This window comes from Anas acuta, chromosome 9, assembly GCF_963932015.1.
Source record: "Anas acuta chromosome 9, bAnaAcu1.1, whole genome shotgun sequence".
NCBI classification, from domain to species: Eukaryota; Metazoa; Chordata; class Aves; order Anseriformes; family Anatidae; genus Anas; species Anas acuta.
Window position 1 is genome coordinate 26244998 of NC_088987.1, and position 27568 is coordinate 26272565.

The following is a 27568-nucleotide window of genomic DNA, read 5'->3' on the forward strand; positions in this document are numbered from 1 at the left end:
CAAGAGATTAGATGAATACACTGCATGTTAGTCTTTCAGTGTTGTCGAATCCAGTTCTTCATTTATTAAACCCAAGGATGGTTTTCCTCTGCTTAACAGCAAACTAAATTATGTGTGTTTACAGGAAAAAGCTCCCAGAAAATGTTTACTGCTAAGCACGTACCTAGAAGATGTGGAAAATGAAACCTATAAACTAAAATACTTCCTGACAGCTTACTTTTGGCTAGCCAGAATGAGCGATCTGGGGATCAGTCAACAAACTTTTGTACAAAATAACCTAACCATTGCCACACCAGCACTTACTAAACCACTAAACTCTAATGAGGTTGAGAAACTAGTGAGGTTAAGCATCCTTCCTTGTCAGTAACATCTGTGAATAAATTTTCATAGAAATATATATGTCAACTTCCCAACTTCTGGGAAAAAAAAAAAAAAAAAAAAAAAGATGGAGGGAATAGGTAGCATTAACTTTGGCCAAAGAGCTACATAGCATAAATAAGTATTTCCAATGTTCCTGAACTCTGCAAGTACTACAAAAGTACAGGCAAAAACTTGTCCAAGCTTTCACTGCTCCATCAGCAAATGGAATTCTAACTGTGATATTATTACACTGCATGTTGTTGGAAAGAGCATGCAGAAAGTTTCTCATGTATTACATTGTAGTATTATTAAGCATTCAGTAATACTACTAAGCTTTAATAGAGATGTTGCTTTTCCGAAGCCAACATTTTTCTGTTTAAAAGAGTTTTCTAGCACTTGGATTGCTCTTCATTCAAGGCACGATCCACTTGCCTGCTTCTTTCAGCAAGTTTCCCCTTACACCCATGGGCTTTGCATCTAGACTTTCAATTTTAACAAGCTGAACTGGGTCAGAGTATCCAAAAACTAGTGCAGATCTCTTCCACTCCTAGCAGGATAGGACAGCTTTCTCAACTCTCTCCAAAATCTTGGGGATTAACAGAAGACTTTCAGCGCCCCCTAAGAACAGAGGCTGCAATAACAAGACTGGCCTTGGTGCCGAGCCAGTCTCCTGCAGATGACTAGGATAACTGAAAGCCACTCCAAGTTGTTCTCTTTCTAAGCAGAAGTGGTCTGGAGATGCTCTCGGTAACTCAATTACCAGCATGGCGGGAATGGAACCTCAATTAATTGAGGTCTTAAAGAATTTCATGGGTTCTACATGCTGAAGAACAGCTTACTTTCTACAGCTAAGTATTGTCTTCAAATAGTGTAACTGCAGGAAAATGTCTACAAAGAAAAAAAGTATTCAGAAGTTTTTTATTCATAACTCCACAGTGACATAAACTGGTGTTTTAGAGGTGGCATTTCACCTATAACACTGTTTGCCACGTGCATTTCTAACACTCAGTGCTAAAATGTGCAACTGAAAGATTATTTTCATTAATTATGCATTTTAAATCTGGCTCACTGCATGGTAGTGCTCTGTATCACTTTAATTCTCTCTAGATGCTTCTGCTTTTAGAAACTTCAAGATATAACCCTCATAGGCTTGTATAGTGTTTTTTCCAAACATCCCTTAAGTTGCCTGACACTGTATAACCCATTGCACATGAATATAGAACAAGACACTGAGTATTTCTACTTATCTGGCACAAGATAATACAGTTAATATCAACTTTTCAGTTCTTCTTTGCTCATCTACTAGTTTCAATAAAATAAATATGTCATCACAACACTAATAACCTTTCTTCTCTATCTGGATCAAAATATATTTGCCAGCATTAGAGGAATGGTTAGCTAAATAAATCATTTGAAGCAGAACCATCATCACATCCTGAGTGTCCAAAGGGGTAAAAACATGCCTAGCTGTATAGCAAAAACAGAAAGTCTGCGTGTATGTATGACTGGGGAGAAAGATACGTTTTCAAATTGTGACATTGCTTACAATTTCTTAAATATATACTGCAGAAGGTCTAAAAATCACCAAACTGTAGACTCACATTGCCATTTCATCTAAAATCAAAAGTAGTTCTGAAGCAGCATTTTCATCAATAAAAACATCTTCCACTAAATAGGAAAATACATATTGGAGTCAAGTTAACTTAGAATTACTTTAAATAATAACCTGTGTGATACTTGAGGGGAAAAAATTAAAAAAAAAAAAAAGAAAGAGTTGCATGTTTAATAACAGGCAGAGTTTAAAAAATTATCTATGGGTATGTGCCACTTTTTTTAAAATCTACACTGTTTAGGTAAACTATATATCCACTCTCCCTGTAAACATATTTTTTCTTATTTTGGCTTAAACCCTTTAGAGTTTAAGCTGCATATATCTGAAAAACTCAAGCATCAGGACCTTGCTCCATAACTTACTAGTGCATAAATCAGAGTCAAGGTCTGAAAAAACAGAAGCATACCAGCATAAAGGAAATTAGACATAAGCAAGTAGATACTAAAATAAATTTAAAATGGCTCACACTGGTATATTATACTTTACATAAATGCAGATGTTTATGATGGGTATTTTGTCTTGCATTGCATTTTAAAGAAATAATCTTGAAGGAAAGTGATACTGTGGAAAGTGATGACATTTCATTATGAAATAATAATCCTATTTTTAAATAGGAAATACAGACCTCTAGTGGTGGAAATATATATTATACTCATGAAACTTCAATTTAAATATCACCATGCTGAACTGTGTCATTTTCCTTTACACCCCCCCCAACCACTCAAAAAAAAAAAAAAAAACAACATTCAAAATAAGCCCAATTGCACTGTTCAGTCATTCTTCAAGCATTGATGTTTCCAGAGGAAAAAGTTGCAGAGTTGAAAGCTACTTGGGAAGTGAAGGGAAAATAATGGGAGTAGCCTATGAAAATGGAAGAGATGTTATTCTTTTCAGCATAAGTTATGAAAGCCATAACGTAGAAGGACAGACTTTTGAAGTATTCTCAAAGAAACAAATACAGAGAATTCTTACAGAGAAGGTCAGAGTACATAAATAGTTCGTGTTTATGAGACAGCAATAACTAGTCCTCTGCTAGCACAAAATAAGTAATACCCAATTTAGAGTTTTGATGCAGTAGGACTATATCCTAGAAAGATCACAGGTGGTTTATTTGCCATTTCTATAGAGCTAGCATGAATGAAGGTGACCAGCTCCAACTCCTGCAAGGGGAAGATACAAAGAATCCACATATAGGTTACAGAATTAAAAAATATAAATATTTTTAGTAATTTTTTAAAATATATGTACAGTTCTGCACCTTAAGACTGGCAAGAAAACGCTAGTACACCTCGCTTCTACATGATTCTTAGTTGTAATAGTTAAAATAATTAATTGCTGAAAACATTTAACTGCTGCATGTTAGCATAGGGTAAGCCAAGCATAAGTTAATTAAAATTTATTTCAGATCAGGGCCCCACTCCTGTGAAACACATGAATATGGATAAGGCTCCACTTAGCTTATGGAATAAGTGAGAGTAATAATTGAGTATAATATAGTTATTTGGAAATATATTAGCATAGGTCATAAAAATACACATTTATAAAGCTAATACTGTATATTCAGAGCATACTTCTGAAGCAAAAAGTTAAACACAGTACTGTGACTCAGAAGATTACCAAAACAAAACACCACAAAATTGACAGCAATTTCAGACTGATTGTTCCTTTATGCAAGACTGAATAGGACAGCTATTCAAAGAAAACGCACAGCCAATTACAAGGTCCTGTAAATTCTACTTGTTCTCATATCAAACCACCTTTTGATCCAAAATTGCAAAAGCAACAGCCAACTTGACAGTTACTAATAAGAATCTTTTGAAGCTTGCTTTCTGTTCTTGTTGCTCATGAACCAATGCACTGGCAGTGTTCCAGTTCTATACTGCCAATGCAGTTCCATTTCAGTAATGTTTTGATTTATTGTCATTTACCATGAAGTCAGATGACCTCTGTGGAAGATAGAGGCAGTGATGACAGGAGGCCTATGCACACAGCAAGGCCACACTAGCTTGAATTACCAGCCTTTGTTTGCCTTTGTTTGCCCAAGTGTTTGCATTGCTCTCACCCTCCTCATTTCACATATCAACTGTGGACTAAAAATACTTTTTCATATTTACAATTTCAGTGAAAGTGAGGCTGGAACATTCACTTTGAGAAACCTGAGAATGTAGTGCTGTTCTAGCACACCATCAAAACCACAGGATAAGGGCATCTCCAAATTAAAGAAATTAAAACATTTCTGTCTTGAGCTGCTACGTGACACCTTGGGAACAGACTGGCAACAGGCATATGCTGCAGTGAACAGATTTCACTTATGAGACTGGTTTGGAGCCACTGGACTAGGGAGTGCAGCAAGCTCAGCTTTGCCATTCCACTGGGAATCTACATACAAGTGACAGCAGCCACGGGGCTCCCAAAGAGTATTTCTTCCTTCAGTTCTGGAGCATGGTTTTATAATTGCATGAGCACAGGTTTTCTACCAGAATATTTGCTCAGACAGGAACTGCAGTCAGTACGTTTATATTCATTTATCTTCTAAATCCATATTTGTTAAACAGTAATTCTTTCTCTGAACAGACTCCTTCTCCATTTGATGCAGGCCATTTGTGGAATATAATCTACTGCCAGGTGAGCAGTAGTAGTGCTCAAGAACCCATGCAGGGGAGAGTCTGAAGTAGGTATAGGACTGGTATTAAGGCAGTGGTGATAAAGGGGGTTGTTCTGTTGGGTATAAAAAATGTAGTGAGATGAGACATTTGGGAGGTATCATTAGTTTCTCAACAATTAGAAAAATAAAATGCAAGAAATTAGGAAGGGGAGGGGAGCTAAACTCCCAAGATAAAGGAAAAAAGCTTATGGCACAAGAAGGAAGTGAACATAGTTAATATATTGAATGTATGATTCCAAACATTTCACAGCCTCTCTTCTACCTGTGTAATAATCTTATAAAATTAGAATGCATCATCCTCAAACAGAAGTATCTTCTCATTTGTAAGAAAAGCAAATAATCCACCTACCATCAGAAGGAAAAAAACACATTACCTAATGGCAGGGTGGCTAAACTGTGGCAGGGTTGGTCAATCAGAGTTTACTTAGTCTGTCAAAGCAAGTATGCAAAACAAATATTTGTTTAAAAATTGACTTGGGACATCTGTGTACCTGATATCTGATCAAGTTCTCACAGAAAGCCATGGTCAGTGTGATCTTATCTTTCACCAGGCAGAGTGCTTTTTAACTTGCACAGACCCAGCATTCCTTGTTTCAGTAGACAGTTTTATTAAGATGCATGCTCACCCAAAAGCAGCGATGAACAGAAAGATAAATAATAGTTGGTAGAGCAGTCTGAATCAGTTCACGATCAGTGACTTCTTATAATCATCGTAATTAAAAGTAGATAAAAGGTCACAGGACAGTAGCATACAACAGGGATTTGCTGCTCTCCAGATAATATGGTTTGAGATGGATGTTGACATACAATTCACAATCACATCAATTCAAACCTCTTGGAAAAAGCTCCTTGTGTATCAGCCTTCAAATGATCCAATTATCATTATATTAACTCAGGTCATTTCAGATGCTTTAAATGGTATTACCAATGTGCACAATTTCAGTTGCAACATTTTCAAACACATCAGTACTTCTCATACAGAAATTCCTGCTTTGTATAAAATGTGTATAACCACAGTCATGGAGAAATTTCTTGCTCAGCCTTAACTGCGCCCTGGTCTACTTTACCGCATGTCTGGCTTGCAATGCTCATGTTCTTGGTGGAGACTTCGTTTTGGTTTCTTACTACTTACTTTGGCCATTATCTCAATGGGAATATAAGTGAGCAAAGGCTTCTATAGTGAATAAACCACACAGCACCTTTGCAGCAAGGCAAATATTGCATTGTGGAATCTACCAGTTGAGATATGAGAATTTCTTGATCTTGCAAACTTTTTATGTTGTCTCTCCCTGTCCTGCAGGCAGCATGACATTCCACAGAGGCAAACACCAACTACTCTAGATTTGGCACAGTTTGAAAGCAGGAAGTTGAGCTCAGGACGCATTACACTGCCACACATGATCAGAATGGCACACATTTGTTTTTGTGAGATGCATTTGCTTGACTTTTTAATGTCTTAAACATGGTTAAAATCGCTGATGTCATATTGAGCCATCTTCACCAACCAAGGAAACAAGACAAATTCACATAATGAATTGGAGATGTTGGGAGGTGTTGCACTGCGTATCTTGACAAAAGGTTTGTCACTGGTTGCAGTTAACTAGATATTCCAATTCTGATAGAATTAGCAAGAACCTACATCTTGAAATTGCACTGTTAGCTTAATTGAAATGAATCAGCTAACTAATGCAAACCTAATAATCGAACATAAAATAAGACAGAAACAATAATAATATAATAAATATAAAAATATATTTCTAAATTATATCGAGTATATATATTTATATATTATATAACATCATATAATAATAATTTTATATTATTATTAAATATATTGATATATAATGTGAGTTGTATATAAAATTATAATTATAAATTATAGAAATATAATGAATATAATGATTTTGATAATAAACGTTAATATAAAATCTTAAAAGATAATAAAGTGAGAGCCACAGGGATACTTTGCTCAAAAGGTACTGACTGCAACCCCTGTTCTGAGTTTGGTCCCTGGCTTTTCTACAGGCTTCCTATGTGGACTTTGCTGAGGTGACTCTATGCTTCACTTTCCTATTAAAACTTTAAAAAGGTTTTTGGGGGAGGTTGGTTGGTTGAAAAAAAAAACTAATTTGTATTAAAAAAAAATGAATCTGTATTCATTTATTTTGTTAATGCAACATCTTAATGCTTAAGTGTAGTTTCTGAGATATCCGAATAACTTTGCTCATGAGATATAGCACCTATCTATGGAAAAAAATAACCTAGATAACTGTACATTCGTTTGGTACTTTGGGTCTCTGTTACAACATATGTTCATTAACTAGTTGTATTTTGAACTGTAAACTTATTAAGTAATTGAAAGAAGTTTGTTGGCTTTCATTTACATTAAAAAATAATCTAACAATGTACACCGAACTCCTAACATTATTACCTCTGTTTTATTCCACAAAGCCTACATTAAAATAGAAATCAGTTTTGAAAATATTTAAACTTGGCCCCCCATATGACACCTGGTATACAAAAAAAAAATTCCCCTTGGTTTTTGTGATCTGAGAATCAGTATGCTGTTTGCCTTGGACTGGTTTGGGATTTATTTATTTAACTACTGAACTGTTACATACTGCACTTGTGAACAATGGCTCACTTCCAACTCCCTACAGAGTCACTGATAAAGCTCCTGCTATAGGCATTGTATCAAGACCGTCATGAATAATCTGGTCTTTCATGCCATATCAGAAGAAAAGCAAAGTGAAGGAAACTTGGTTAATTTTGTGTCTACTGGTTCCATCTGCCTGCATTCCAAACAAAAATGATCCAACAGAATTGTGTGGCATGAATTTCTGAATCCAGACAATGCAAGTTCCAGACAAACACATGCTTCGTAATTAAGCCAGCTGATATCTGTGGTGTTAGGGTAGAACTCCACAGGGAATGAACTGCAAGTTCACAACTTTCAGATTTAGAACTTGATTACTGCTTCTATTCAGATCTAGAAAGAGAAACATATCCTCATGTTTTTGGAAGGGAATTGTGATTACACAGAAAATGGGAGCAGGATACGGCCCAGGAATTATAAAAATCAAGAAACAGTATGAAATACTGGTAGCATTAGCCATAAGATGCATCCATGGGAAAAAAAAGAAAAAACATAAGTAGATCATACTGTGTGGCTTTTGTGAACAAAAAAACTTTTGTGAACAAAAATAAAGAGGGCAAAAAAAAACATTTTCATTGCTTTCCATTAAAAGTTTTTCAGGAGGAGTACTGATTAGCAATTGGGCCTATAATCCAGTTTTCAACTGAAAGCCATAGGTAGCAGTCTGTTAACGAAAAGTTTTCTTACTCTTCCATAACTTATTAATCAGAAATTGAATTTATTACACTGAATTATATCTCTAGTTAAACAGAAAATCTTGATATTTAATTGAATTTTTTTTAAATAACTAAATACCTTATGAATTACTTTTTCCTCCCTCTTTACCTTTGCCCTGTAGGTGTGAACTTCACATTGTTTCCCTGAAACAAGTGTACAAGAGATCAAGATGGTCCCAAACTATCCTACCGAAGAAACCGTTAAAAGAATCCACGTCGACTGTCCCATTTCAGGAAGGCACAGTTACATCTACATTATGGTTCCAACTGTTTACAGTATCATCTTCATCATAGGCATATTTGGGAACAGCCTAGTTGTTATTGTCATTTACTGCTACATGAAACTGAAAACAGTGGCCAGCATCTTTCTGCTAAACTTGGCACTTGCTGACTTGTGTTTTTTAATAACTCTGCCACTCTGGGCAGCCTACACGGCCATGGAGTACCAGTGGCCATTCGGCAATTGTTTATGCAAGCTAGCATCTGCAGGAATAAGTTTCAACTTGTACGCCAGCGTGTTCCTACTCACATGCCTTAGTATTGACCGCTACCTGGCCATAGTACATCCAGTGAAGTCACGAATCCGGCGTACCATGTTTGTTGCCAGAATAACTTGCATCGCCATCTGGCTTCTTGCTGGTGTGGCCAGTTTGCCCGTCATCATTCACCGTAATATATTCTTTGCCGAGAACTTGAATATGACAGTCTGTGGTTTTCGGTATGACAACAATAATACAACACTTCGGGTTGGGCTAGGCTTATCCAAAAATTTGCTGGGATTTTTAATTCCTTTTCTAATCATATTAACAAGCTACACCTTAATTTGGAAAACCCTAAAGAAGGCATATCAGATTCAAAGAAATAAGACCAGAAATGATGATATCTTTAAGATGATTGTGGCGATAGTATTTTTCTTTTTCTTTTCCTGGATTCCTCATCAAGTATTCACTTTTCTTGATGTATTAATTCAATTACATGTAATAACAGACTGCAAAATCACTGATATTGTGGATACAGCTATGCCCTTCACTATTTGCATTGCTTACTTTAACAACTGTTTGAATCCTTTTTTTTATGTTTTCTTTGGAAAAAATTTTAAAAAATACTTTCTTCAGCTAATAAAATACATTCCACCAAATGTCAGCACACATCCCAGTCTAACAACGAAGATGAGCTCCCTTTCCTACAGACCACCAGAAAATATCCACTTGCCCACTAAAAAGGCTGCTGGGTCTCTCGAAACCAAGTGATGCGGTTTTATAATATACTTTTTTGAACAACCTTGTGAACAAAGCAGCAAGAATGACAAAATTCATCTGCAGTCACAAACATCACAGCTTACTACTCATTACTGAAACATTGAATCACCTCAGAGAAATCACACTGAAAAGATTTAGCAGTGGCCTTCTATTTTAGAGTATGTGGAGGACTGCCTGATTTTCATTTTGTTTATCTTTGTTGAAAGCAATGTGTATGACAGACAGGCACACCAGAGTTTGTCAGCATCCTGCCATTTGCGCAGAACTACAAAACAAGGGTAGATAAAACTAAAAAGATCTCTGAACTTAAAGGAAAAGCTTTTGTAAGTTACATGAATTATGAAGGACCTGTTTTACAAATGAGCTATTCCAAGTTTTGTTCCAGGAGTTGAGAGCTAAACGGCTTGGCTTTCTTTCTTTTCTTTTTCTTTTTTTTTTTTTTTTTTTTTTTTAAAACATGAGTTATATATCAGAGTTATATTATAACTTGTTTTTCAAATATATGCTGTATCTACAGGCCCAACTTTAAACACAAATGGAAATTTCAGGACCTTGAAACTGGTCTCATTCTAATTAGTGCCACTATTTCTCATTTAAAAATAACAAAAGTTCATAATATATGCAATAAAAAGCAGGTTTATTTATTAAGTATAGAAGAAATACATTTTTAGATTTATACTCCTACTTATAGATTTCAAATGTTGTTTCATAAGTGTTTTTATCCCAGTGTGTATTTTTATAGTAGTAACATATATACACACAGACACATGAATGGGGTTTACTCACCTTTCTCAATAATATGCCATGCTGACTCTGAAGAAAATTATTTATGGAGCATAATTTTAGTCATTAAGTCAAAAACTATTTGAAACGTGAGTTCTGAGACAAAGGTGATCAGAAACTTTCAAATTATTTTTGTAAAATATCCAGAGTACTCTAAAAGTACCAGCTAATGAAATCCACTCTGTTTTTCAAATTCTGGGCTTTTAAACTCAGACTGACAAGCAGAAGTGTGACAATTATTATATTATGGTTTAACAAATAATGCTTTTAATCATATCACTAAACAACGGAGACCAAACTTCATTATTGACTTTTACTTAATTACTCTCCATTTATATAAAACAGATCTTGGAATGAGGAGCATACTACATAAATCAGAACAAAAGTCTGGCTCAAACTCTCCATACAAATGAAGGGGAAAAGGCGTTAAGCATTGTAAGAAGTTCCAGCTAATGATATCCTTATATATCCTTTTCATATTTGCTCTTGATTCACTCCCATTTATTTTCTTCAGAGATACACGAGCTCATAAATGCTTTTCAACATAACAAAGCTTAAGAAAAAATCCAGAATTTTACATGTCATGTAAGCAAATATATGACCCTCAAGAATTTGCAATATTTATAATTATATTTAATGTGGCTTAGCTAGCAAGTGGCTGGATTTTCCATTTTCTACTTAAATGTCACAAGATACTGTGAGTTCAGTAAAACTTCTAAAGCTGTATATTTAGAAAATGCTCTTTCTTTGGAGGTTTATTTAATTGAAAGCTAGTATTAAAAAAAAAAAAAAAATGAAACCTGAATGTGACATTTAATGAGACAGGTAAATTGTTCTCACATACAATACTCTCTATTTAGCTTATATCCTTACACATGCATGTGAGGCAGCCATTCAAAAAGAATATAAGTCACATGCATTATAAATAGCATCCAGAGCAGCAACACTGCCCTAGCGCTCAGTAAGCTGATGTGGGACTAACAGAGCTTGCCATCATCTGTATAACATTTTGTTCATATACACATATACGTATGTCAAACTGAGTCAGGAGCCTCCAGTTCCAGAAGTAACTCTTTCTCAGACATAATTCAGTGTGCTGTGCTTGCCACCTGCTGGATGCAGCCACAAAATTGTTCGTCTTAAAAGTTGCTATAGGAAAAACAGCAGTATTTTCCTGCTGCTTGAAAGATCTGGAGATCCTTACCTATGGCAAGACTACTGTAGAAGTAACTGCCTCCTGGACAGATGATCTTGTATTTGGGAAGGGGCTAAGCTGGCATTTCCTCACCACCTGCTGATCCCTTTGGTCACCAGTATCCCATACTACAATAGATAGTTCAGTAGAAAAAACAAAGCACATTTGTATAAGTGATAACTAAGTATTTAACTGAAAGGACTCACTTATCACCAGGAAGAAAAAGCAGCAGAATCAGTAGTGACCACAAATGATAAAAATGATCCTTAAGGGTCCCTTCCAACTCAGGATATTCTATGATTCTATGATATTCTATGACTGTATTGCATTGAAAAATAGAGCAAAAAAGTTTGGTTGGTGATTTTGACCACTTCGGGCCAAATCCTGCATGTTTCAGAGACTCTGTATCCTAGCTGTTGGTGCCACCTGTGCCTACCTGTGTCATGGGAAAAAGCAGGAGCATGCACATCTGGCTGAGCTACTCCAGGAAAGGCAGGAAAGGATTGCAGCTGGTGTGCTTTGAATAGAAGACCAACCTTGGATTGATAGGCAACAAATAAGATTGGGGGGAAAAAAATGTTCTAAAGGGTAAGAGAATGATCATCAGCTGACAAGGATAGTGGGTCCTAGTTTAGCATTTCCTAAAACAAACAAAAACCCCCACAAAGTGATAGGTATTAAAAACCACATAAAACCAGAGATAAAATCTTCTAGCAACTCTAACTGGGCAGCAGCAGAACAAACTCCTCTGGATCATGGCACAGTTACTGTGTACAGCCAGATCCTGTAGATTCAGCCAACCCCACAGAGCCCCAGACTAAGAGCTAGTTGATGCTAGCCTTACTCCTCAGCTCAGGCACACCATTTTCTTCACCCATCCAGCTGCCGTCAACACAAGTGCTGACAAACACCTAGTTGCTGAGCCCCACACTCCCCCTGCCCACCTTCTTGCTTAAAATATTTTGCTGGAAACCTGTGTATGGGGCACACAGCAGTGTCAGTGTTATCAAGCCCTTCTAGTCACAGCCTCCCATTGAACTACTTTGAATTATTCTGACCTCCAGCATGCAAGAGGCATAGACTAGATAAAAGTCTGTTGTGCCTCTGGCCACCAAGGGGGAGGAAGGAGAAGGCCAAAGAACCTACCCCTTGCCAAGAGAGCAGGAAGAAATGAGATCTAGCCCTGTACGACTACCATTTTGGGGGAACTTTAGACTGACCCCTTTTAATTCCATACCAAAATAAGAACTAGTTATATGTACTTTAGAACAAATGCCCACTATCTTAAAGAACACAAAGTTAAATAAGATGCAACAGGATGTTAGTTTAAACAAGTATCCTAAGCACTTTTCCTTCTCAGGGTAACCAAAGTAAAATGCTTGACAAACTTTTAGTCTGCCCCTGTACTTTCCTGGTTTGAGGAACTCAAGCCAGTATTAATGGGGACAGCCTATAGCCCTAAATCCAGGAATCACTCCTCCTGAGCTATCACTGTTACAGGCTGCTGACTTATCTGAATGCATACTTTCTGCTGGCAGAATAATAGTTAGATTGCATTATGTTTGACACATACATGCAGAATATTTATTTCTATTTATTGTGCAATTGTGCTTTATATGACTCATGTTTCACACTCTACTCACTTCCACGTTACATGCCTATCTGAAATCACACAATATAATCTGCACTGGTTAACCTGAATTCAAACAAAACCATTACAGACACAGTGGGGATTCATTTGGCTTCTCAGCTCAATAATTATTTTATGTTTATACAGTTAATCAAGATGTTTCAGAGTACATACTAGGCCAAGAGTCCTTTCCTTTACCAGAACTGCTGTTTAGATGATCATCAGCTTGGACCTGTGACAGAAGCAGAGAATATGCAGAGAATATAGGAGGATTCCCAGGTTTGGGCTTGCTTGCATAGCTTCAGCAATGATTTATCTTACTGGCCTCTTTTTTTCAGTACACTGAAGTACAAGTGTTCCCACAGAGAAGCTTGCCATGGAAAGAACAAACACATATTGAGGGGGAATGGCATGGGAATGGCCTAGAAAGGAACTTGCCCATTTTGGAAATACTTAGTGTTGCATGTAAATAGGTCTTTCAGTTAAGTATTAAAAACTTCCAGAAAGTTTTGAGAGGCTCTTAAGTTTCTTTAGTACCTCCTGCTCAGTTCAGAACATACCGAACCACAAAACCCTGACCTTGTGAGCAGGGTAAGACAGCTCTGCTCTCCTCCATTACAGGCTTGGCCAGCACATCATCCCACCAGCTAGCAAGAAGCAGTGAGGTTGTTCTATCAATCATCAAGTCCATTTCATCAGTAACCTCGCTACCAAGGCTGAATTAACAAATCCTCAGTGCTAACCACAGGGCTGTCAAGCCCATTGTCACTAACAAGTTCGGCAGATATGGCTAGACACTGAAGAAAGAGGTACAGATAATGTTTGAGAACATGATTGTGCAAGTCTTTTTAGTGGGCTAGTGCTATGGTTTTCGGCTTTAAAAACACCTGATAAATAAAGTAGCAGGAACTAGATATTATTTTCATTTAAATATTTTTGTGCAGTCAGAATCTATGAAGTGGCAGATGTCAACGTTTTCTACTTCAATAGAACTATCTTTATATTGTAAAAAGGCTACTACTGTTATAAGAACTTTTGTTGTCTGAAGCATTACCAAAAACATATATCATCAATAGATTATGTGTTTGTGAAATCCATCTCCGCTGCTGTATTAGTCCACTCAAAGAAAAGAGAGATGTTTCTGTATTATTGTAAGTTCTCCAGTATATCAGTGTATCTATGGCTATATCTTAGGCAATGTCATTCTTACCAAAGTATTTCTGTTGAATGCTGTAATACTTTATACCACTGTTCCTCATTCCTTGTAATCTAAAATCTAAGCCAGCTCCCCCTAAACTCCAGCCTGAACATGTTGTGTCCATAATTCATTCTGGATAGGATACCCACATAGCACCAGCTAACTCCAGAAATCAGGCACACACACAATAGGGGATCAGGAATTGGCTTGTGTTTTCAAGGACCGGCTTAATTAATGAAGTTTCCTTGAACTGAATATTCAGCAAATTGCTCATTTTGCTATATACAGCTTAGAGCTTAAAGCAGAATCTAGGCTTCACATTTTAGAAGATAAATTAAACTATAGGGACAGACTTTAGAATACTGAGTCAAATATAAAGTCATATTAAATTATGAATAATTGGTCTTTAGAACAAGCTTTGGTGTTTCCAAGCAGTGCCACATTGTGTTCTGTGTAGATGTCCCAGTGGCTTCAGCAGAAACAGGATCAGGTTTGAGCATAAGAGGGGGACTCTTGTTTTGGTGTGGGTTTTGTTGTTGTTTTGTTAAAAGAACAGCAGAATGGATCACATTTCCACTTTGAATTTGTATGAAAAATAAACTGAATTTAATTTTGCATATCCCTAGTAAATGCCACCTCAGATTTTTATACTGTCACACACCAGGAGGAAAAAAAAAAAAAAAAAAAAAAAAAAAGTAGAGTTATGGGCCAGACCTATAAATTTCTTATAACTTATTTACTGAAAAACTGATTTTCCATGTATTTTAATTATTACTTAGCTTTATATATTGGCAGTGCTGTGAGGTTGCAATAAAGCACAGACCCTAGTGCAAGACAAGATATTCATACACAGAGACATAGAGTCCCTTGGAGCTTTAGAATCAGAGAGCAAAAGTTTGTTAGAACAGAGTGGGAAGCAAAGACTGTTACTGAACAAACAAAAAGACTGCAAGGATATTTTCATCTTGCAGTTAAATTAAAAATAAAAACTAAAAATGCCATGAAATAAACAAACAAAAAAAAACAAAAAAAACCTTATATCATTAAAAATAAGAAAATAAAAACAGCAGAAAGGAAAATACTGAAAGGCTTTGATGTTGGGAGCTTACACAAAACTGACTGAAGAACACCCACCCTCTGTGTGTTCAAGCACTTCCCACTGATACTATCAAGCAAATGTAAACTTGGTTATTTTTATGAAATTGAATGAACAACCAGAAATGTTTCAAGTCAATGAATGTATAGGTATCATTTAAGACATTAGTTGATTTGCTACTATTGATTTCTCTCTCATTAAAAAAAAAAAAAAAAAAAAAAAGAAAAAAAAGTAAAAAAAAAAAGTTAAATTATACAAATTATACACTGGATGCTCATCAAATAACTGTACCGGGAAAGGCAGACAATGTACCACATATAAATTTACATCAGCTTAGCCTACCTAGGCTGAACTCTTCCTCAGGCTCAGCAGAACATACAAACACAAAAGAACAGAAACCAAAAAAAATTAAAATAATTTCACAACAATATTACATATATTATAGTAGTACTATATATATATTTAATTTTGCTGAAGAGTTAAATACTATATGATCTACAATAACATTGTTTTAACAAGTTTTTATTCAATTAGCACTTTTTTGAAGCTTTTGTAAAAATTCAGTTTGGCACTATTAAAAAACCTCCAAGCACAGTAAAAATTCGAAGACTCAAAGCCCCTTCTTGTATAAAAGCACCTATAAAATTAGAGAATGTCTATAATTTGCAGGATACCTTTCAAAGCAAGGATAAAAATAAAGGTACATGAGATGTAATTTAACCTACTAGAGAACTGTTAATGTTAAGCCTGTTTTTTGTGATATGATTACTCTAAATGGAAGTATAAAGCAGCACACACAAAGGCATTATTTATATACTAGACTGTTATACACTGCAGCATGTGCCTGATAAATACAGCCAAATAGTATTTCTGTTATTCTTGAATTTCTCTGTTTATTTATGATAGCTTTCTATAACATCATCTGTACATTTTATATGAGAGTGAACAGCAGATATGCAATGCTCTGTTTTAGAAAGATTTTGCAAACTTCAGACAGGTTTTTCTCTCACTGAATTTTGCAAAACAAAGTAAATCATTTGCCACAAACACCTACATCAGAATGATGATATTTTGAAATATTGGAAAAATTAATCTAAAATACATTTAACAGCATTGGTTCAAATTAATCTTCACAGAATATGGTTAGATTGTTTCTTCCAAGTTTTGTTTTTCATCAGACCAAAAAGTAAATGTGTTTTTAGCTTTACTTCCCAACATCAGTAGCAGAACAAAGTGCAGGGTCTGACAAGAACACTGGATTCCTAGTGAAAACAAACATTGTCCTACAACTCACCACCTAAAAATTCTGAAGTTGTAATGTGATTTTGTTTTGATCAAGGCTTGTGAATCAATTCCCGTTAATTAAAGAAAACTTTAAAACACTTACTGGAAAATTACATTGTACTTATTGCTTGAATCTAGATAATATTCTGTCAAGGGTTATGCTCCTACAATTCTTTTACCTGTGCTCTCTTACAGCATCTAATTTCAGTTTTCCTGTGGGGCTTAACTGCTAATGTGGATATCCCATATGCTTCAGCAGCTGAGTAGACTGGCTCCAAAACAACATCAATATTCCTTGTTGTGACCCACAAATAGGTGCTGGATATAAACGGGGCACTCAACCATGATACTGTCAAGACTCCAGAAAAGTATGCAGTACATTTAAAAAGCATATTCCAATTTTAACCTCTTACCTCCAGCCCAAAGGAAGATTGCAAACTTAACCTGCAAGATAAAATTTTTTCTTTACACTTCACTGCTTATCTTGGAGCTGTCTGAAGGCTAAGTTTTCTACCAAGCTAATTCAAATATTTTGACAAGGCTATTCCATGACGAAATATGCCTTTATCTCTCCTGTCACATCTTTTGATTGATGATCCACCTATGTCAAAGGAGAAGCTGATCAACACTGCAGAGCTCCACAGCTTCCAGCTACAAGCAACAACAACACTTGCACTTGTACCGAGTAACAGCATGCTCAGCACATGTTAAGTCTAGTTTCACCCACCACAAATAAAGTTCACTCATCAATAACTCCGTAGAGGCAATGGCATCCTGAAAAAACTGCTGTAGGTAGGGTCATCCCTAAATTTCACTTACAGTGACATACCTGCAGTGTTTGCTGTAGTGCATTATAACACTGACTGCCATCCAGCACACACCACGTGCGCTCCAGCAGGCTGCAAATATGCGCTTGTTTAAGGTTTTAAGGTTTTAGCCAAGCCCTGTTAATTAACCATATCTACACTTAACTGTTGCTTTCTCTACAGTCTGGTCTCCTAATACAGAGAAAATTCATGTGTAGCTGTTACATTCACCACAGCAATGAAGAAGAATACACATGACAGTACAAAGAATGTGCTACATATCCGTATTGATCCTATGCTGTTTTCAAATGCATGTTTTCAGAGAAAAGAGGGGAATCTAAGACTTTCTCTATATGCTTTAAATTTGGGAAATACTTGATTTTCCAAAAGCACAGTGCAATTCTCTCAGAAGCTCTCTGACAAAAAGGGGGTGAGGGGGGACGACACAAGTTAAAAAATTCAAACATTGTTATGCACAAATTTTGAATTGCAATTTATGACTAAACTTTTAATATGATTACTTTAAAAAAATAAACTATTTTTCTGGTCCATTGTACTATTGTACATGCATTTGAGGGCATCTTGCTGACAAGCATTACAACGTTTCATTCTCCTTCAGAATGCCTCTGAAGGAGAAGTAACAGTAGATGTATTTTAAGCTGAGGGGAAGAAGTAAAACAGAACTAGAAACATTTGAAGACGGGTCAATGCAAATGTAGTTCCTAGAGCTGCATTACACACTATTACTTTCACTGCACTAAAAATGGGCACATTTTAAATCAGGAACCTATCTATGCAGAAGTTGTCTGGAGGCTTGATATTACCTCAGGCAATTTGAAAAGTATAAATCTTCAGGCTTTACAGTAATCAAAGTTGCAAACATGCTTTTAAGTGCACTTTAAACCCTCTAATATTCTACACTTAAATTTTCAAATTCCAACTTCTAATAGCAAGCCTGGCCTTTGATTTAGATAAGTGAAGTGAAAGCAGTTCTGGAAACATGAGCCATAATCCTGTCACAGTTCTAGCAAGCAAACATGACAGTCTGAAAACTGCTCTGAAGATTTCTATAATGCAGTACTACAATCTGCTTGCTTTATTTCCATCTAAAACTGTATTGCTGTAATAGTCATTGGGCATGATTATAACTGCTAGTCTGTTAAACGAGACTTTGCATTTTTAAGATTATTGAAAAAGAGAAAAACATGCGGTCACCTGTGATGCACAAGAGCTTTGCTATGGGAGTGGTACCATGGTGTGCAAAATAAATTGATCACACAAGCATGAACACCGGTTGAAACCCATTCACATTATGTCAGCTGGATTTTTGCCACTAGCTTGAATGAAAAGACAACTCTCGGTTTTAAGAATCTCATATGCACCTTTAATTTCAAAAGCAGAGCAAAAACAGCACCTGAACAATCACTTCATCTCCTCCTGCATATGGATCAAAATATAGCATGCAGCCACAAGAAAGCTACTTGCATCATCACAGCATATACACCGTGCAATCAGCTGGGTTGCTCCACACAAAACAGAGTCAAAATGATGGAAGCAAGAATTTGGTCCAAATAGATACTTGGAAGTGTTGTAATAGATACAGACAAGACAACTTAAAAGGTAACAAAAAAAATCCTTATGCTATGAATCTTCTATAGTGGGCGTCTTCATAGCATATATTAATCAGGAAATTAACCTGGTGTTATTCTGCCTCACTATCAGAAAATTTGCAGTAATTTGCATGAACACCATGTACAGTGTTGCTTAGTAACAGAGACAGCAGAACAAAGCCATAAATTGGGAGGAGGAAGATGAGGCAGGAGGAAATCAAAGCAGCATGAAAACTTTTATTGGCACTTAAGCATACTTTTCCCTGATTGTAGCAGAATTCATGAAACAATTACAACCCCATGACAAAGGCTGGTAATGATTAGCCCTTAAGAACTACTGTTATTTTCTGACAGTTTGGAAACTGTTTTTATTTATTGCAGGAAAGGAAATATCAAATCTTCTTTGGACTACCCAAAACCAGAGACAGAGATTAACACCAGCTAATTACCCAGTGCCAGCATTTCACTAAAGCTCCCACTGTAAAATAGATTTATGGAATAATTTAGAATTGTAATTAATTCTTGTCACCCAGAGTTTTTAAAGTAATAATATGCACTTCAGTACCCACTACTTACATAATGCTGTACAAAAGTGGAAGATATATATCATTCAAGGAATTATTAGGGAAAATAATAAGGAATTGCAACACTATTTTAATAAATTCAGTCAGAAATACCGAAAAAGATAAATGTTATAAGAATAATTTATTGTTATAAAGCCTACATCAAGTCTTTCAGACATTTCAGCAAAAACTGTAATACCATTAGGTAAACAAATAAACAAAAGCTTTCCCATAATAGCTAAAAATTACTTCTATTCAAGATTTCTTGTTCTATGACTATTAGATTAAGAGCATACAACAAGATTTACATAGAACAGAGTATTTACAATTCCTCATAGCAGAGACCATGTTTCAGATATCACCACACAGACCATGTCTTTTTCCAGTCAAACTACTTAAAAATATATATAATTGTATCCCTACAGCAACTTGACTGCTAGATTGCAACACCCTGCTTTGTTCGACTGCTTAATGTAGAAAAGCAATATTGAGAAATAGACTGTATTTTTGTTTAGGTTTGCATTTATTACAATTGTTTTCTCATTTAGAGAAAACATATCCATGGTCTCTTTGTTCTCCTCTTCACATGCCTTTCCAAATAATCTATTCTTCTCTTGACCCAGGAACAACCATTTTGTTGTTGCTACTACTGCTTCCCAAAGAAGGCCCTGTGTCTTGGTATTCTCTAATGCCATTACAATCTTGGCTTTGATTTCATCACGAGTTCACTAAATTTTGAAGGCTTCAGTCATAACCTTAATCCATCTGAAAGTGGCTCAAAGCTTTAGACAGACAACAGCTTACTCCAAACACCACTTCCAAGCCCACCATTAACACTGGCCAGGCAGAAATGCAACAGTCCCCATGCCACCCAAGCAGAGCCATCTGTCATACTGTTAAGCATTGCAGGCTGCTTTCTCTGGCCAGAAGAGGCAACCTTCTTCAGCCTGTGCTTCTGCCACTGATAACGTACAAAGTAGCAGGATTTTCCTGTTCTGGTCTTCCAGGTGAGAGCATGGAGTTGTAAGGGAGATGCACCAAAGCAAAGAGACCATGTGTTAGGGCACACGTGGTGCCACTCATGGTCATTACAGAGCCAGCTGTCCTCCATACAACATAGCCCCTGCTCTCATGAATGCCCTGCTCTCAATACTATTGTCTAGGTCTATTGCTGGTGGTATGCTGATCTTCCACTAACATACTAACATGAGGCTAATCTCATGAGCTTCTCAACTTGACTGCCAGGATTTGTTCAGTTCAGAACTTCGACATTTAGTCAAGGTTGCATCCCAGGCAAACAATTTTTTTTTTTCCTCTAAGAAACTCAAGCAATCGTTTTTATCTAATCTACAAATTCCCAGTACTCCTCCAAATCACATTTTCACCCACTTCCTTTGCTTTGTTTTTGAACTTCTTGTTATGCCCAATTTTAAAATGCAGTGTTGTGCAGAAAGAGTCCATGAACTTACTCAGTGAGTTCATTTTTACATTTGTGATGCTGGATAAACAATAAATAAATGCCAGCTTACTGTATTGAGAAACGCAGAAACAAGACATCACATCTTAACCATATCATGCTTCATATATATTAAAACCACTGAGCTGTTAGAAAACCACATATAAAAAAGAATTTCTTATTACAAAAGTATCTGAACTTACCTGAGAACCTACCCAGCCATAACTTCGAGGTCATAACATGTACCTTTGAAGATTTCTTTTTACATAAACATCACCAGTTTAAATACGCTTTTTGATAGATAATTTTTAAACCTTTACCTGTAACCTCAAGAATATGAGAAACAGAAGGGATAACTAAAATTTCTTTGCAAGCACCGTCATCTATCAAATGAAACATGCAAGAAGCAAGGAATGAATGCAAGGAAAATACTACAGCTACACAAAGTACTTAAGAAATAGTAAGACTAGACTCAGGCTAACTCTTCCCTGTTTATGCATGCAGTATTCTATTTGCTAGAAAACATTTTCTCTCAGGCAGATGTTTTAAGATGGAAGCAACATAACATAATCTTTTGACCACAGCCCTTTAAGATTGTTTATTACATCACACCCCTCACGTCAGTATCAAGTGCATCCACAAAGTCTCAATCATTTAAATTTTCATTGACAAGATGTTAAATACTCCCGTTTGCCAGTTTTTCCAAGAAATACAAATACTGCTGTGAAAGAGGATACTATGCAACGTTAGATGCACAAAAAAAAATAAATCATGCTAAGACATCATTCCATGTTATTTCCTGAGGGACAATACCCCATAGGATTTCCTGAGCTGAGAACAAAACAATGAGAGACAATCTGTAAATTAATGCTCGACTCCAAACACAAGGACTTTAGACACCAGAAGAATGACTATTCCCCCCCCCCCCAAAAAAAAATATATATATATATATATATATATATATATATATATTTCAGCTCCCTAGTGCAAAATATTTGTGGTTTTCTTTTTAAAAATGATGAAGCAAAACAGATGCTGCAGTGCAGAGAGCAAAACAAAACAGAGAACAGTTGTTTTCTGGCCCTCTAGTGTGCCATCCATGTTATTTGAATCATGCAAGACCTCATTAGGCCATGTGCTGAGCAAGGATGAAGCCCTGCTGCCTTGGGAGCTGCACACGTGCAACTGAGATCAGAATTTGGCCGTGTGCTTTCTTTCCCAACCAAACCAACCTAATCCTCACAATATAAATTCTTACAGATGCACAGATAAACCGAGCCACAGTGTAACTTCACTGCTGGAAGAGCTCACGTTCCCAGGACCAAACACAACTCACAGATGTCAGATTCGCACTCTCATTAGGACATCAACCAGTAAAACATTTACTTCATTTAAGCCAGCACAAAGGGCAAGGAGATCTTTTTAATTCTGTCACACCAAAATTCACCAAATTAACAGTTTGCCTAAGCCAGCAGCAGAGTCTCAACGCTGTGCGCCAATGGCTGGCACACCTGCGGCATTAGTCCTGGAACCTGGTACAAGTTGCTGGCCAAAGGGGAAGGCAGTTACACAAGTCTTTCCCTCTCTACAGCCTAAATATCTTGTTTTCCTTTCAAATCAGGGTTGGGGAAGACCCAGCCCCAAAAGAGGTACCCCATCAAGAGGAAAGAGAGGAGCGAGGTAGGCACTGCACCCTCCCATACTGCTCTTGACAGGACTTAGGTGCACTCTGAAGGAACTGCCTTGCTCCTGAGGGAGCAGTCTCAGTGCCCTGAGGGCACTTATGGGCCTTAACCAGACCAGTCCCACCTGGCATCACATTTCAGTCCAGCCTGAGGCCACCTGTCCTAATCTAAGCCAAAAATGAAGGATACCATTTTCCAGTCCTTCCTGAGCATGGGCCCTGTCGTGGTTTAACCCGGCCGGCAGCTAAACACCACGCAGCCATTCACTCACCCTCCCCCCTCCCTCTCTGGGACGGGGGAGAGAAATGGAAAGCGAAGCCCGTGAGTTGAGATAAAGACAGTTTAATAAGACAGGAAAATAATAATAACAAAAATAATAATAACAATAATAATAATAATAATACAATGGTGATAATAGGAAAGTAATAATAATATGTACAAACAAGTGATGCACAATGCAATTGCTCACCACTCGCTGACCGGTGCCCAGCCTAACCCCGAGCAGTCCGGCCCCCACCCCCCGGCTAGCCACCCCTATATATTGTTTAGCATGACGTCAGATGGTATGGAATACCCCTTTGGCTAGTTTGGGTCACCTGTCCTGGGTCTGTCCCCTCCCAGCTCTTACTGCACCCCCAGCCTGCCCGTTGGCAGGACAGAGCAAAAGGCTGAGATGTCCTTGGCTTAGTATAAGCACTGCTCTGCAACAATTAAAGCATCGGGGTGTTATCAGCGCTCTTCTCATCCTAAGCCAAAACACAGCATTCCACCAGCTACTAGGAAGAAAATTAATTCTGTTCTAACTGAAACCAGGACAGGCCCCCTGGGTTCAGACCTGACCCACAGACTGATGGCTTATGTTTGGTCGTGCTGCCCCTCATTGGGCTTGACCCTGAAAGAAATATGTTGTCAAATCTGAAATTACTTGGGTAGTGGTCTTGGGAGCCAGAAGTTGACCATGGAGGAGGCTGGGATATAGAAATTTTCCACACAAATTTAGCTAGCACCAGGGTTGCATCCCACATGAACACCTAAATCATACCTTGGAATTCAAAAAAAAGGCCCTGCTTTGGTTGGGATTGACAGAAAAAAATCAGTCATGTTTTAACATCTAGCTGCTTTTTAAGACTCAGTCTCACCTGGGCTTGAGTTTAGTTGGAGATTTAAGGTGATTCAGGATAAACCAAAGGCTTCTCCTCTAGAATGCATTAAAAAGCCACACAGGGAAATGATGGGCAGCACGGTCTGGCTTTGGCCTAGTGATGAAACTCTTGAGCCAAGTAAAATTGGGTATTTATAGCTACATTCCTTAGCCATTTACTGGTCGCCTGTATAAACTAGTAACCAGGCTTGGTTTCCATATTTCAAAGATCAACCTCCTTTATCCATTCATAAACAGATTTTTTTTCTTTTTTTTAAAGAGATTATCATTTCTTTTTATAGCACCTGTGAAAGCAAAATGTAGCATCTCTAGTACTCAAAATTTTTAAGAACAGGTAGCTCAGCCAGATATCAGGAATGACAGAGATTTTCCATTTGGGAATCAAACTGATGGACTAGCAAACCTGTGAGGAATTTTCTGGTGGTTTAGAAGGCACCTTCTGAGGCAGAGGGTTAACTGATGGAATAATTAACTTAGAAGACATCAGCTTTGGATTTCTCAACTCTTGCAGAAGTTCATAATAGCAGACTAACTTAACTGCCGTTTATTAGAAACAGTGTTGGCCTCAGCACAGCTTGGGAGGTTTTTTTGCCTTTTTCCTTGGGATGGTATTCCTCTCTCCTGGTTTCAGTTAGAACAGAGTTTATTTTCTTCCTAGTAGCTGGTGGAATGCTGTGTTTTGGCTTGGGATGAGAAGAGTGCTGACAACACCCCGATGTTTTAATTGTTGCAGAGCAGTGCTTATACCAAGCCAAGGACATCTCAGCTTCTTGCTCTGTCCTGCCAACAGGCAGGCTGGGGGTGCAGTAAGAGCTGGGAGGGGACAGACCCAGGACAGGTGACCCAAACTAGCCAAAGGGGTATTCCATACCATCTGACGTCATGCTAAACAATATATAGGGGTGGCTAGCCGGGGGGTGGGGGCCGGACTGCTCGGGGTTAGGCTGGGCACCGGTCAGCGAGTGGTGAGCAATTGCATTGTGCATCACTTGTTTGTACATATTATTAGTAGTAGTACTAAGTAGTACTATTATCATCATTGTATTATTATTATTATTATTATTATTATTATTATTATTATTATTATTATTATTATTATTATTATTATTATTATTATTATTATTATTTTCCTGTCTTATTAAACTGTTTTTATCTCAACTCACGGGCTTCACTTTCCATTTCTATCCCCCATCCCAGAGAGGGAGGGGGGAGGGTGAGCGAACGGCTGCGTGGTGTTTAGCTGCCGGCCGGGTTAAACCACAACATCCTCTAATGTTGTTTCACAGGAAAACATTAGGATCAATGTTCTTGAACTAGTTTTGACTCTTTTAGAACTTGCGGCCTCTCTCAAAAAACAGCTTGCAAATTCTGATGACAGTGTATATATTTCAAAGAAGGCAGAAAAGTCTTTCTTTGCTATATGTTGTTTGTTATTATGTTCTGAAAGAGGCATGAGTCCCAGTGGCTTATGTTTATGATGAACCCTTTGTGTTGTGAACACATGCATTGCAAGGTTCATCATTTTCTCTGCAGATCTTATAAAACCTTAAAAACATTAATGTTAGTGTAAAAGTCTTCAAGCTTTGCAAACCTTGTATATTCTGCAATACAGAAGGTTCTTAGATTACAAAATCTATCAGTTAATTGTCCTTACTTGTAAATTGTAACTCACTCCTCTCCCCAAGTCTCAAAATCTTGGTCTAGCTTGCAAACAACTCAGAAGTGACTCCTTTTGGGGTCAATTAAGGAGTAAAAGCAACAAACTAAAAGAAGAGGAATGGAACTGAGTTCTGAATGATATTGAAACAAAATTTCATAGGAGCCATGGCAAGATAAACAAATGAAAGGCTTCGCTTCTGCTATTTACAGAATGTCAAATTTTCCTTTTTAAACAAACCTTTCTCAGCTACTTCACAACAAACTAATTATATTTTTCTTAAAAGATCATAAACCTTAAACAACTGCTTTATTAATGTGCAATTTGGGACAAGAGGGAAAATAAATAAATAGATAAATAAGTACCTGAAATAGTTTTAAAGCATTTTTTTAAAAAATCAACTTGTAATATTCTATAGCCCTCTGCAGTGATCCTCCAAGATCTCTACATCCTTGTGACTGCATGGGATTGTGGCCTAAGTCAGCAGTTCTCAAAATGCTGTCCCTAGTAAGCAGAGTGTTCCTCTAAGTTTCCAGATCCTACACTGCAATAAAAGAAGTACAACATACATTAAACATTTTTCCATGTAAGTAATTGCTGCTGTAATGTTAGAAAATTCACTAGTGGCATTCCCCAGGGCTCGGTACTGGGGCCAGTCCTCTTTAATATCTTTATCGATGATCTCAATGAGGGGATTGAGTGCACCCGCAGTAAGTTTGCAGATGACACCAAGATAGGTGCATGTGTTGATCTGCTTGAGGGTAGGAAGGCTCTGCAGGAGGATCTGGATAGGCTGGACCAATGGGCTGAGGTCAACTCTATGAAGTTCAACAAGGCCAAGTGCCAGGTCCTGCACCTGGGGCGCAACAACCCCAAGCAGCGCTACAGGCTGGGTGATGAGTGGTTGGAAAGTTGCCTGGCAGAGAAGGACCTGGCAGTGATGGTTGATAGTCGGCTGAATATGAGCCAGCAGTGTACTCAGGGGGCCAAGAAGGCCAACAGCATCCTGGCTTGCATAAGAAGCAGTGTGGCCAGCAGGTCTAGGGAAGTGATTGTCCCCCTGTACTCGGCTCCAGTGAGGCCGCACCTCGAGTACTGTGTTCAGTTTTGGGCCCCTCGCTACAAGAAGGACATCGAGGTGCTCGAAAGAGTCCAGAGAAGGGCAACAAAGCTGGTGAGGGGTCTGGAGAACAAGTCCTACGAGGGAGCTGGGATTGTTCAGTCTGGAGAAGCGGAGGTTCAGGGGCAACCATATTGCTCTCTATTAAGTACATTAAAGGAGGCTGTAGCGAGGTGGGGGTTGGTCTATTCTCCCATGTGCCTGGCAACAGGACGAGGGGTAACAGGCTAAAGTTGTGCCAGGGGTGTTTTAGGTTGGATTTTAGGAAGAACTTCTTTACTAAAAGGGTTGTTAGGCATTGGAATGGGCTGCCCAGGGAAGTTGTTCAGTCACCATCCCTGGAGGTCTTTAAAAGACATTTAGATGTTGAACTTAGCAATATGGTTTAGTGGTTGACTTGTTAGTGTTAGGTCAGAGGTTGGACTCGATGATCTTGAGGTCTCTTCCAACCTAGACAATTCTGTGATTCTGTGAAAATCAGTAAAGGAATGAAGGTCAGCACAATTTGTGAATGGGTGGAACAGGCAATCTTTCTCTAATCATGTGGCCTATTCCAGAAACAAACACAAGAACTCCTGATGCAAGTGTATTTGAAATGCAGATTTCTGTTTTTGTTTTCATTTTTTAATGTTTTGTGCTTGTCAGACTGCTTATACATGCTTACATAGTTTGTGTTCTTGCAGTCTCCTAGCCTTCTTGAATGTGGTTCCTCCAGGAAGAATGAATTACAACAGAAAAATTATATAAATTAAAAGTCCTTGTAGATTACACTGTGGAAAAAATAATAAAGAAACATAACACTCTTACCTCCTAGATCTCAGTTACAGAAAAATAGCATCAGTGAGAAAATTACTACTTTCATAATTAGTTTTCTCAATAACAGTTTTTTGAAATCCCATGGAAAGCTCTCAGACTGCATTTTAAACTTTGAAGCTGTGAAGTAGATCAAAGAATACATGTGTTTAGTCTCTATTATTAAGGAAACTGTACAGTATTTGGCATCTACAGGCAATGTGAATTGTGTGAAACTTGCAGGATCATAACAGCAATAAACC

At 37.5% G+C, this 27568-nt stretch overlaps 2 protein-coding genes across 8 annotated transcripts in view; both read left to right on the forward strand.

The window, feature by feature from the left end:
• AGTR1 (angiotensin II receptor type 1) overlaps positions 1 to 15107 on the forward strand; it is a 28347-nt gene extending 13240 nt beyond the window's left edge. For all 4 annotated transcript variants that reach the window (XM_068692398.1, XM_068692399.1, XM_068692395.1 and 1 more), the window contains one exon: positions 8132 to 15107. In XM_068692398.1, the coding sequence (XP_068548499.1) occupies positions 8180 to 9259 (1080 nt within the window). In that variant the 5' untranslated portion in view covers positions 8132 to 8179 and the 3' untranslated portion in view covers positions 9260 to 15107. The remainder of the gene's footprint in view (positions 1 to 8131) is intronic.
• CPB1 (carboxypeptidase B1) overlaps positions 1 to 27568 on the forward strand; it is a 73712-nt gene that overhangs the window by 13197 nt on the left and 32947 nt on the right. Inside the window, exons 1-2 of one of the 4 annotated variants that reach the window (XM_068692393.1) lie at positions 24668 to 24698; positions 25812 to 25979. The exons of 2 other annotated variants lie outside the window; for them this stretch is intronic. The gene's annotated coding sequence lies outside the window, so the exon portion shown is untranslated. Of the gene's footprint in view, positions 1 to 24665; positions 24699 to 25811; positions 25980 to 27568 lie in introns of those variants that run through there. One more of the 4 variants, XM_068692394.1, reaches the window with a different exon arrangement.